This window comes from Melozone crissalis, unplaced genomic scaffold (genome assembly GCF_028551555.1).
Source record: "Melozone crissalis strain CALT ecotype California unplaced genomic scaffold, PUWL_Pcris_2 ptg000004l_1, whole genome shotgun sequence".
Taxonomy (NCBI): domain Eukaryota; kingdom Metazoa; phylum Chordata; class Aves; order Passeriformes; family Passerellidae; genus Melozone; species Melozone crissalis.
The window spans coordinates 34,594,024-34,606,734 of record NW_026535782.1 but is presented as its reverse complement, the minus strand read 5'-3'; the positions used below and the strand labels follow the sequence as shown (position 1 = coordinate 34,606,734).

Below are 12,711 nucleotides of genomic sequence, written 5' to 3'. Positions count from 1 at the left end.
GGTCAGTTGTTAGCATTTCATAACTAGATCCTGTGGCTGGTTTCTTCAGCAATTTTTAACTAGAAGCAACTGTAGTTACCTTTTAAATATGAAATTATATTAGCCAGATATGAGTACCAGAAAATGTGGTAAGAATACACGATGCAATGAACATGCTAATGTTAAAATATATTTAACTTGGTGCTTAAAAGTTTTCTTGAAAAATGAGAATTGCTAAATTTGACAGTTTTCTTGATTTAAAAACCTCCCGGAGTAGCAAGAAATACAGCAAAACTCAAACCAACTTTCTTTTAATCATTATTTGCATAATTGTGGGATAATTTAAGTCTTCCCACTTAGTAAGCCATTACATTATTTGGACTTTTATTTCCTTTCCCCTCCCCCCAGAGTGTCATTACTATTGCATGCACAACAGTGCTTGTAAGCAGCAAGCTTATTTACGTGAAACTTTAGAGCTACAGAGTTTTCTATTATTTAATGACATAGTTGTCTAAACTTTTCATACCACATGAAGAGTTTTCCATTACAGTTTCTTTCCTTCCACTAAGTAAAAGACACTTCATGTTTCACCATAAAATTGGTAGGATGAATTTTAGTTGTAAATACATACATAGACGTATGTTCTAAAAGTGACTAAGCTTTTTAACAAGGTTCTCTGGAAAATTAATTATTTAAAAAAAATCAAATAGTGTCACTCTGAGGTGACTCCTAGGAGAGAATCGAGATGGCTTGAAATACCTTTGACCCAAAGTATCTTCCAAGGGCAAAGCTTCCCTACTGCCATTCATGCTGCTCTAGCATCTCATTAAATTCAAAGAGCTTGAATTTTCTGAGAATAATAGAAACTGAAGTGTGAGCTGGGAGCATTCATAGTAGCAGTTTCAGCATAAAGGGCTGTTTATCTTGCTTTTGGTGCAGACTTTTTTCCTCTGCAGCTGCAAAAATGGTCTTCTAGGTTTGTAATGATCAAGGAAAGCAGTCTTAGAATTTATCTGAATCTGCTACATATAATATACCAAAAAATGACTCCCCTTAACCACATGTAGTTTTTGTTTAAGATATATAAATTGCTATACACCAAGTAGCAAAGTAACAGCTTGAGATACATAAAATTTCAGAAACATCACTTGCCTTGCAAATGGATTAATATCTCCCAGGTCACAAATGAATGAATGTCTCTTCTGTATTTCTGAATTAATTGTGGCTACTTTAAGTGATGGAGGTCCCACTTGAGGTGACAAGTCATGCTCATCAAACTGATGAAACTGTAAAAGCTCTAGATACAAGTACAATCTACCAGAATTAATAGCTTTTGTAGTTTCAGTACTGCTCCTTCCTGGCATTGTCAAGTAATGTTAATGCGGAATTCTTTGTCCCTGGCAAGGTTGTTTTGTACTCCAAGTTTAATTTCGCACCTTGGTTAAGGTAGTAAGTATATTCACAGCTTTGCAGCTATTCAGCTGGAGTGATTGTTTTACACTGATACACTCACTCTCTCTATGTAATTTAGTTTTTTTAACTTTGGAAATTGTACGCAGGATATCTGTTAAGCCTTAAGACTGGTATTACTCTTTTCTTTTTGTTGTTAAACAAAGAATATTCCTGATAATCCTGATTTATGTATTTCATCCACTGTTAGTTGATTTCAACAATTCCGACCAGCCGACTGAAATTCCTTAAAGAAGCTGGTCATGGAACACAAAAGGAAGAGATTCCTGAAGAAGAACTAGCAGAAGATGTAGAGGAGATTGATCATGCTGAGAGAGAATTGCGTCGTGGTCAGATCTTGTGGTTTAGGGGCCTAAACAGGATACAAACTCAGGTATGGTCTTGAAAAAGGTAGGATGCAATGGGTGTTACGAGGGAAATTTCTCCAGTTTTGACTAAGGTGGCTGTTCTAACTGGTATGACTGAGACTGTCAAAAGGGGGTTTGGATGGATGTGTAATCCCTCAGGGTCTTCTGTTTTCTTCAGCTTTAAATGCAACTCTTGCCTGTTTATCTGCTCTGTTTTTAAAAAGTGCCTTTTTTTCTTTACTTTTTGTGTGTTATAGATGGGATGGTCCTTTCTCTTGTTCTCTCTCTCTCTTGCTGAGCAAGCTGTCACAATCTCTGATTCCTTGCAGATGGATGTAGTGAATGCTTTCCAGAGTGGAAGTACCATTCAGGGGGCTCTAAGGCGGCAACCCTCCATCGCCAGCCAGCACCATGATGTAACAAATATTTCTACCCCTACACATGTAGTGTTTTCCTCTACTACTGCTTCTACTACTGTGGGGTGTGAGTGTGTGTTCCTAAAGTGCATGAAATTAACATTTCCTAATTCACGTACCTAACGTTTCTCATTTTCTCCTTAGTACTTAAAAATCATCGTTCAGGCTTTTATAGAGCTCTTCCACAAAGTGGAGTCCTCAAGACTTTTTTTTCTTAGAGGGCTGAGAACAGGTGGAACAGTTTCAACAAAAGACTTTAATGCGAAAGCTGTGAGCCTGCACATCCTGTGCCTTCATCCATTCGTGTACAGAGGGAGTTTTAAGATAAAAAGGGAAAACTGTTGTAAATTTTCGAGTATATGCCTCTTAGGGTGACTTGCGTTGAATAAGTGAATTAACTGTATAATCATGGACTCAGGTGAACAAAAATAGATCTCTTGCACTGTAGCACAAGCAATACTCAAGTAAGCAAGCTGATTTGGAAGCAAACAGTATGTTGAAGACATGAATGTAGTTAGAACATGGAGCACTAAATGCATTTTCTTTGTAGCCTGTAAGGAACTTTATGAATCTCTGCTTTCATTGGACCTTATTTACTGAATAACAACTTTTTCAACATCAGGATTCAGGCGGCGAAACAAGGCTTCTAAAATGCATACAAGTCAGAAGAAATGCGAGTTAGCTAATAGAAAAAGGAAAAAAAATTAAGCATTAAATGGCAAAACTTTCATTCGAATCTGAAGGGTTCTTTTTCCTCTCTAGGTTCTTCTGGGAGCAGTTCATAAGCCATCAGTGACAGCGAAGTGTCTCACTTCAATTCTACCATCTCTATCTTGTGCTCTAAGTGGCATTTCAGTTTCAGCCTTCCTCTCTGTAGAGGCTGGAGATTTATTTGTTCTTGGATGTAAGCCTAAACTCTGGAGCCAGAAGATGCATAGTAGTTGTAGTTGAATACTGATAGCCAATATCTTTCTTCAGAGTTTTCCATCTTAATACATGTTTAACTTTCTTCTCTAACTTCCTAGAGACGGGTTAAATAATTGGTTTTTTAAAATAACTCTGAGAGGGCTGCTTCTCCCCCTTCCCCTCCCTGCTTAAACTTTCAGATTACCAGATGGATGAAGACCCTTAATTTCAGGAGCTGTCTTAAGTGAAATGGTGAAATCTTCAGACTCTATTTATTTATTTATTTATTTTTATTATTTTTGGGCTCAGCCAGAATTCACGTGTGAGCTTGCACAAGCATTTACCTCTGTATTTGTTCTCCGGTGGTGAGACAGGTATTTCCCTACTTTGCAGTAGTACTGAGAAGCTCAGCTCACAAATTTGCATGCCTCAAGAACACCAAATGAAAAGTAGATTTAACACTTAAGGATGCACAGGATTGCATCTCCTAGTTAAAATGCTAATTAGTAACCTGTATCCCTAACTACACTCCAGAACATTAATTAGACATTCAGAATTCTCTAGAGAGCAATGTCATTCCATGCTGCTATTTGAGCAGAATCTACTGGGCACTGCAGCATCTCATTGCATCAAATGACCAATGCAGATACAGAGCTACCATAGCAGAGAGCTAGTTTTTTATCCTCACTATTACAGCCTTCTGCTGCACCCTCCACAAGAGCAGCTTTTGAGAACTAATATAGATTAATGGGAAGCAGATGTGTTATTGTCTCTTTTTTGGAGCTGCTTGTTGGAAAATAGTTCCTATGAAGTAAGGTTGCAACTCTTAAGCAGCCATCTGGTTAGGAGGATTTGGAGTGCCAACTGCATTCCTTGCTATTCTGGTATTAATATGAGGAAGGCCTGATGACAGTATGAATTACACTTAACAAATTGTCTTGTTTGCACCTCACTTACATGATTTATTTATAGTTATCCCTCTAGTTTAATTATCTTGAGTGGTTCAAAATAGAGCCTTCAAAACACTAGATTTTCCCTTTTAAAGTGCTGAAAGTTTGATTTCTGCCTTTGTGGCTGGACTCTGAGGGTCCTGGGCTTGCTGTAGTGTCTAGTCCACTTGTGTAGTATGCATTCTGCATGGGCACCGAGCCTTTATTGTGGGTATGCATATATTCTGTGATAATTACAGCTGTCCTCTTAAGCCAGAATTGTTTTTCATTGCTGCTGATGTTTTAAATTCTCATCTGTAAGCAATGAACAAACAGTCCCATGGGACATTCATATTTCATTTTGCCACATAAATGGCACAGTGGGATGCAACATGCCAAATAAAGTCATTGCAAGCTTTCAGTCTGGTATTGTCACTGCTAATTTTCTTGGTAAGTGCCAATCCAGTTTAGGCAGCTGGCTGGACTTATTTAAACCTTGTATAATGCGTCAACTCCTTGACAGTGTGCTCAATTCTTTTCATGCAATGAACAGTAAAGTACTAGCTGCTATTATAATCTTTTCTCCAGCACATTCACTCTCTTTTCTGTCCTCCCTTACTGGTAGTTATGTCCTCCCCCTTGACTGTGTGCCCCATCCCTGTTTCCCCTTATTTCCTGTGCCTTCTTCCCTTGCCTTCATGCTTAATTGGGCTCAGCATGTACCTGTAGTATAAAAATGGGGACATGATAATTTTGAAGTAAAATTCTTTGTGCAAGTGGTCTGAGGGAGCAGAGGTGGGGAAACTATGCTACTTCTAGAACACAGTTGAGACATGAGACTTTGTCATGTGCAGTGGTTCCATTTAACCAATTTGATTTTACACATTGCTTTTGGGGAGCCCTTCTCTGTTTACAGGGAACTTCCCAGGTGTATCTTAGCTGTTTTGAAGTTTCTGCTCTTGATCTGCTTGACCTTCCAGCTTCATTCCCTCACCTGGAAGTCACTTTATTTTTCCTGTTGAGGAACTCTGGAAGCACTAGTCATGTCATGATGTGTTTCTCAGCTTGAAACAAGTCATCTTGGATGCGCTAAGAAAAGCTTTAAATTTGACTTGCTGTTTGTAACAGCAAGTTCTTGTTTACTACAGAGCTGCTCTGCTGCTTACTATTTAACACTATTTCACACTGCTTTGTTGGAGACTTGCTCAGGGTTGGGATGTTGAGAATTGAATAAGGAGTCAACAGGAGGGGGAAACTGTCTTGGGAAAAGTGTTGGATGAACGAGTGAATGACTTCTGCCTCAGCGTACTTGCTTTATCAGTTCAAGAATGGATCCTCAATTTCTCTAGTTTATCAGGGAAACACGAGGCATGGGAGAAGGGGGGTGTGGGCAGCTGGTTTCATCATTCAAATAATAGTTAGGAAAGCTTAAATTCAAGTCAGCCTGGACATGCACAATTTGCAAAATAAAGGTGTACTTTCTTTTGTCTCTAATCTAACTATGAAAGGTTTATTTATAAAATCTGCTAGCTTGGCTTTCTGATTCAAAAAATATTAAAAAACTGAAAGACATGAAACAGTCCTCAGCCTGGGAACTGTGTCCATGAATTCAATGTAAATCGAAGACTCAGCAAAGGGGGATCATCCTGCTTTTCTCATACCTGCCACTACTTAAGTAGTCTCTTCAAAGTTACAACCTGTCCTGGCTACTAAACTGTACAACACAGTATTCAATTTCCTACTTCTGGTCTTAAGTTTCCAAAGCACTGTTCACTAAGGAGCTTTCTCTAGAGTGGTAAATGGCTATATACTCGAATATTTACAGCTGTTACAGCGGTATCCTTTTTTGCATGACTTTGTAAATGTTCGTTCATTGTGACATTGGCTTACACTTGCTTGGCTTTTTCATAGTCAGTTGACATCCTAATTCCTAGCATGAGAATCAGTGACCCTTTTATCCCCTAACTTATTTTCAGCCTCTCCCCTCCTTCCCTCCCTTCAGTCTCACCCAAATATTCAATAAAACACTCATTGAGATTTAATTTTTGAATAAGTAAATATTTGTTGGCCTCACTGCTGAAGAATGCTTAGCCCATGTTAAGTAATTAAACAACTCTAGTGCCATGTCTGAATTTTAGGGCCCTTCAGCTTTTTGCAGTACTTTGACAATTTTTATTCCTACTGTGTAGACTGGCAGTGCTCTACTGAAATGCTCTTCATTTTTTACAGTTTATTGCAAGTTCCACTGCATCATACAAATTTGATTCACTCATGTCTAGCTGTTTGTGGATTCAAACTCATAAGAACCATGCCATTATCTGTAAATATGCAGCATTTTAACAATACTTTTTCTTTGTTTACAGATCCGAGTGGTGAATGCATTTCGTAGCTCCTTGTACGAGGGGCTAGAGAAACCTGAGACACGAAGTTCAATTCACAATTTTATGACGCATCCTGAGTTTAGAATAGAAGACTCCGAGCCTCATATTCCCCTTATTGATGATACTGATGCTGAAGATGACGCTCCAACAAAACGCAACTCTAGTCCCCCTCCCTCTCCCAATAGAAATAACAATGCGGTTGACAGTGGAATTCACCTTACAACAGACAAGAACAAGTCTGCTACCTCTTCATCCCCAGGGAGCCCACTACATAGTTTGGAAACATCACTCTGATTGTAAGCTGAATGTTAACACACTAGCTGCATTGTAAAGAAATTGAAACTGGGTCTCTTCACACATTATGATGGACAAGATGATATTCTTGTCTTGGACTTCAACAGAAGAAACACTTGTACGAATGTAGATTTATTTTTTTAAAAAAAAGCTTTCTGCCAGACTGGAGGGTGCTTTTCTGGGGGTGGGAGTAATAATGAACTCTGACAGATAAACAGTAACTCAGCATAAGTGACCTGTGGATCATCTGTTGTACTAAGAATGGTCCTGAAGAGTGTGTTAGCAGAGCTTTAGTTTATCATGATCCTTTTCTGAGGGGAAAGCTGGGAAGGGCAAGGAGGCCCTGGATCATTGAATTGATACTTTAATTTCTGCTGTTGGCTGTTAATAATTTGGATTATTTATGTTTATAAATGATACAGATCTGTTTACAAGGTTTGTAGATACTTTTTTGTTCCTGTTCATAGATGGGAAGCTTCCTTATAAATGATGCAGAGAAGACGAAAAACAAAACAAAAAACCAAAAAAACTAGTCCTTCAAATACTGCTGTATTTTCAGGAAAAGGGTGTTTCTATTGAAACTGTACTAAATTTTGCCTGCAATTTACCTTGTTAAATATTGTAGATAAATTGCTACTACTAATAGCCAAATAGATAACACTAATGCTTTGTAAAAACATGAGCAGTGGTGTTCTAATGAAGTTATGGCCTCTGTCCTAATTAGTTTCTTAAATACATTTACTACTTAATGGTTTTGAAACAACTGTTTAATTTTTAAAAATTTTGAGAAACTTAATGAATAACTTTTGTTCAGAACTTAGTAGGATTGTTTAATGCAGGACATCAACACGTGATGGAACTTGCTTGAAATATTTCTGTTATCTCGGGCAAAATGGATTAAATCAAAATACATCAGAATCTTAGTCCTTTGTTTTTGTCTAATCATGTTAGTTTAGTGCTGTCTTGGTGAACTGTGAGTGGAACTGTGATTTTTTTCTAATCTATAGAATCCTTCATGCAGCATGAGGGCTGTTGGCATTTTGAAAGGTTGTTAGTGGGTAGCATACATGTTCTCCTTTTTGTTTTTGAAACTTGTTTGTAAACATGAATAAATCTGCCCTTTTGTTAAAATAAAATTGCAGCAATGGTTTCTTACAGATTTTTTTTTCTCAGCTCCTTCACTGGAAATAACAGAAGGTACTCTTTTGTGTTACTGGTTACCTTTAAACTGCAATTTCAAGATGGTAACAGCCCCACTCCAAATAGCTCTCTGGGTAAATGGAATCATGATGGCTGCCTCCAGAATGAATGTAAGTTAAGGTACTCAAAAGTCTTCACTGAGCCAAAAGGATACTCCTGGGGAATTAATAGGTCTGCCTGAAATTCCAAGACTTACTGTGAGTACTGTGTAATAAATGTATCTCTGACTGCTTAAGTGAGGGAGCCTGAGAACTGACATAAAGCACAGGTGAAATGCACCAGAACTGATCTGCTAGAGATTGACTGAAGAAGTTATGGTCTGCCTCTGCTGTATTGTTCACACAGCGAAGGATGATGAAACAGTACATGGTCTGGCACTTCCTCATGTTTTCTTGGTCCAATACTGCTTAAAAGAGCAACAGAAGACATGAGTTGTAAGATTTCTTTTTCCAGCTCTGTATTCTTAAAAATACCAAATGAATTTTTTTGTTAAATCATCTAGAATTATGGACATTTTTTAAAGTGGTCCCTTCAAAGGACTGCAAGAATTAAGTTGGCAATGAGGAAGGAGATAATATTGGAGCTAACTGCAGAAATGAGCAGGTTGGGAAGCTCAAGCACATCTTTCCCTTGTGGTGGGGTACATGCATGCTTGGGGTTGTCCTTTAGTGGATATTGTTCAACCTGTGGCACTGTATCCCACTGTCAACCACTCCTGAATTCCATCTTTTCTATTGTACTTCAGTAAATACACTGAATTCTAGGCAAGGGGGTTGAGGGTGGGGGGTTGCACTTGACACTTTGTATAGTGATTTCTCCCACATGTTTCTAGCACTTTTCTTACATCATAGTTCTTATCTAGAGCGCTTGGTTGGGGGGTCAGTTTTTATGTAAGCTATTTTCTCTTTACTACAAAAGTCAGATAAGCACTGGCTTAAAATAAAGGGAGTTTTCTTTACCTGTGAAGTACACTGCCATGTGGAAAACTATCTTCGTTTAACTTCGTTAATGAGTAATGATTTGACTTCATTTCAAAACAAACTTTAATTTTCCCCTCTTCTCTAGGTGTGATCATGACTGCATGTTAAATCTTTTTTGGAATAATATCTACACTTAATCCTTTTGTGGGGAGTGGGATGGTGAATGTAGGCTTTGTACATCGCTGGTCCCTCTTGATTCTGTTAACATCAATGTGCTGTTCTTGCAGGAAACATTCTTACAGAAATAAGGAAAAGTTGTTTAAGAGGGGGGTATGCTTTCTTTGTGATCTCAAGAAATCATAACATTGCCTAGATTATGAAATGGTTTTCACTAAGCTCATGAGGCCTTCATTGCCTTTCTGGTTGTAAGGTTTACTTGTCTTCTTGTAATTGAAATAAATAAAAGTGCTGTTCATCTCAGTCTGTATGGGGACTGAAATTCTTGAATGTCAGTACAGTACTGATTTAATCCTGAAATACATGCCAGTTATATAAAACAGCTCTTGCTACAATTTTGCACTCATTTGCTTTGAAGAGGTCATGGTATATAGTGTACATGTTAGAGTGATAGTGACTTGGAACATAAACTCAATTCTACACTGAGCGGCTTAAAATGTGGTTTGGAGTGGTTTAAAATGGGGTTTCCTGGGTGGGATGTCTGCTATAACTGTACATGTTAGGACACCTCATATTGGCTCTGAAGGAGGGCTGAAATCAGTAATATAAGAAGACTTATTTTTTTTCCGTATTGGCCTTAATAGGAAGAGGAAAATGCTGCATCATGGAGTAGTCTGGAAACAAATGCCTTAATGCTAAATAAGAATGTAAATGCAGAGGTCTATAGCAAGTACAAGCAGCCAAAATGTATGAAATAACATACTCAAAAGCTTTCTTAGAATAACAGCAAATTTTCCAATGTGTTTTGAAGTAAGCAAACAAATGTAATATTCATGGAAGTATAACTTGTGTATATTGAGTATTGGAAAGTGATTCCAAAGGCCTGATAAGTTGAGTTTCTACTACCAGCAGTTCTAGCCTCTGCAGAGCTGTAGAAAAATACAGATCATAGTTAGCATTACATAGATTAAAGTAGAATATCTTAATGTCTCTACTACTTTTCTAATGCAAATACTTGGTTTTGAAGAGTTGCTGGTTTTTTCCACCTGCACCCTCTCCCCAGCAGTGCATTTCTTCTGATCTTACAGATTTCAAGTCCTCGCTGAAGTACCTTAACTATGTTGGATGAGCCTGGCCAGCATAAAGGGTCCAGCTTCAATTTATCTCCAGATTGATTAGGCCTGCTTATTCAGGACCATGTCATGAGAAATTCTGGACCAGAATAAAGAGCCTTATAGCTGTTCCTGCCAATCTTCTCCCCTGAACTGTGTCCAGAAATACCTAGCCACCTTCCTCAGGAGGTTGCAGCATCCATCAAGGAGATATAACTTAGTTTTTAAACAGAAGCCTCCTACAGGTACTACTTGTCCTTTGTACTCCAAGATGAGTATTTGCCAAGAAAATGATGGGATGGGTTTAGACAACTGAGAAAAGACAGCATGTAAAAGGTAGCACACTAGATAGTGACCCTTTACTACTGTTATGTACACTTAATTTAGAGTTTTTTAACAAAATTTATATAATTAGCAGACTAACAGAAGTATTTCAGGGAGTTAACAGCTTTTGGAGGAAGTGTACATTCTGGAGTGCTGGAACATCATCTCACATTCTGGTGTAATGACAAGTGTCAGTCCAAACCTGAAGCAGCAGTTGCTCACTGAAATGGAAGTGTGCATTCTGGATCCCTTTGAGCCCTTGCACATGTAGCAGTATCTAACTATTCTGAGCATCTTCACTGGCTTTCCTAGGCTGCCTCTTTTGCAGGGCATGAAGCTGAACTATGCTGAAAGACTGTAAGTATGATCTTACAGAAAACTTTTCAATGTCTTCCTCCTTGGCAAAGGAGGCCTCCTTGGCTTGGTGTCACTCCATGGCAACTGCTCAGGCACAGAATGAATACTGGCTTTTCCTGTTTTAAAGCTCTCAGTCTCTTGTAGAGATATAGGGTGTGCTTTGTGTGAAAAGCCTCCCAAAGCTTTTGATTTAAGATATAATAAAAACCACAAAGCCAGTCTACAAATAAACCCTGGAAGATATGTTTGTTTTCTTCGACAATTTCAGTATTACAAATACAGGATTTAACTTTCTCAGTTTTCCACAAGTTGGTTGCTCTGATGGCTGCTGGGTACAAAGCATCTTCAGTTATGACCTAAGGTTGTTGCAAGATCTGAAGGTAAGCCTGTATTTGGCAGATATTTGTGGGGAAATACATAGCTTATTTTGAATGCTGTGCTGGCAGCTTCTGCATAGTGTTTTGTGCTATGTATTTTAGGAGAGAATCTGCAAAATGAACAATTTACAAAATTCAGATCCATGCAATAGGACCTGTAAAAGGATAGATAAGTGGCACCGAATGCTTGAAATAGGAAATTCTTCAAACTGATATTTTGGTAGAAACCAGGATTTTGCTTTGGACAACACTGCATTAGAGATGGGAAGATTTCTCTTTAATCACTTGCCATGTATTGGCCATTAATGTTCTGATCAGTGCATCAATTTAATTCATTGAGGACCATCATTCAAAAAGCATTCTAATAAACAAGTGTTTTTAAATAAAAAGAAAACTCTGGAGAAGGTACTTTTTTGTCATATTTAATTTCCCTAAAAGATGAGTCATTCTTAGCTTCTTTCCTTTTGCCAAATCAACTAGGCTCTGCTGAAATAAATCTAGCAGTATATAGACATAAATTACAACTTGGTAACTCCTTCCTGTCTTCCCCTTTCCAGTCTGCCAAGGATGATTATAGGGAATCAGTGAAGGACAGATGGGGTAGGATGTGCAGTTGTAGATTTGTCTCTTTTATCATATTTCTATCTTGCCTTTTGATCCTCTCTTCTGCTTTCTTCTTCAAGTTCTCACCCATTCTCAGTAAATTTTGGGAGTACTTTTTATATGGTAGCATCCTTTGGTGCTGTAGCCCAGAGCAACTCATAGCTCTTTCAACATGATCTATGGAAAGAACTGGCTTTGGAAAAATAAAGAATGAAAGAGAGACAGACAGCTTTTTTTTCCCAATTAGAAAAAAAGACAGTATGAGTTTCATGATAACATTTTTAAGCCCAAAAGAATTTGCCGGCCAAATATCACCAGAATGGCTTGGCTGGTTACTTAGCCCATAAAAGATTCAGAACACAGCTAAATTAATGCCCTTATAAGAAATTAGTTTCTGATTTTCCCAGTCAGTCAAAAGCGACAGCACGTGAAAATGCCTGAACACAAGAAAACACACAGAGAGGTTAGGGAGTCTTCATCCTTGGACACACTCAGAATTCAGCTAGACACAGCCCTGAGCAGCCTGCTGTAGCTGATGCTGCTTTTAGACAGAGGTTTGGAAAAGATAACCTGCAGAGGCCCTTGCCAAACTCAGTAATTCTCTGATCCTGAAATTCTTGAGCTGGAGGTGCAATTCTATTGGGTTTCTTCATTATCCTCATGGATATTATTTCCTTACATAGATGGAATTCAACAAAGACATCAGTCACTGGAACAATCAAACCTAAAGCAAAGCAAGGAAGCAACTGATTATTGTCTTTCTCTTATCTTAAACTGACCTGACCAAAAGGCTTGCTGATATTTGCCTGTTTTAATGCTTACTGTGGTAGCAGAGCTTGGATCACTTCTGCTCTAGTAAATCTTCTTGAATCATGACTGGCACTCTGTAGTTCATAGGAAAGCCCACAGATTTTAACAT

The 12,711-nt window shown here is 38.2% G+C and overlaps 1 protein-coding gene across 4 annotated transcripts in view; it reads left to right on the top strand.

Moving 5' to 3' along the window:
• The window catches only part of ATP2B1 (ATPase plasma membrane Ca2+ transporting 1), a 60,074-nt gene extending 50,752 nt beyond the window's left edge, over positions 1 to 9,322 (top strand). For 2 of the 4 annotated variants that reach the window (XM_054279178.1, XM_054279188.1), the window contains exons 20-22: positions 1,640 to 1,822; positions 2,126 to 2,279; positions 6,411 to 6,519. In XM_054279178.1, coding sequence (XP_054135153.1) covers positions 1,640 to 1,822; positions 2,126 to 2,279; positions 6,411 to 6,436 — 363 coding nt within the window. In that variant the 3' untranslated portion in view covers positions 6,437 to 6,519. Of the gene's footprint in view, positions 1 to 1,639; positions 1,823 to 2,125; positions 2,280 to 6,410 lie in introns of all 4 variants that reach the window. The other 2 variants (XM_054279208.1, XM_054279197.1) reach the window with 2 other exon arrangements.
• The last annotated feature ends 3,389 nt before the right edge of the window (positions 9,323 to 12,711 follow it).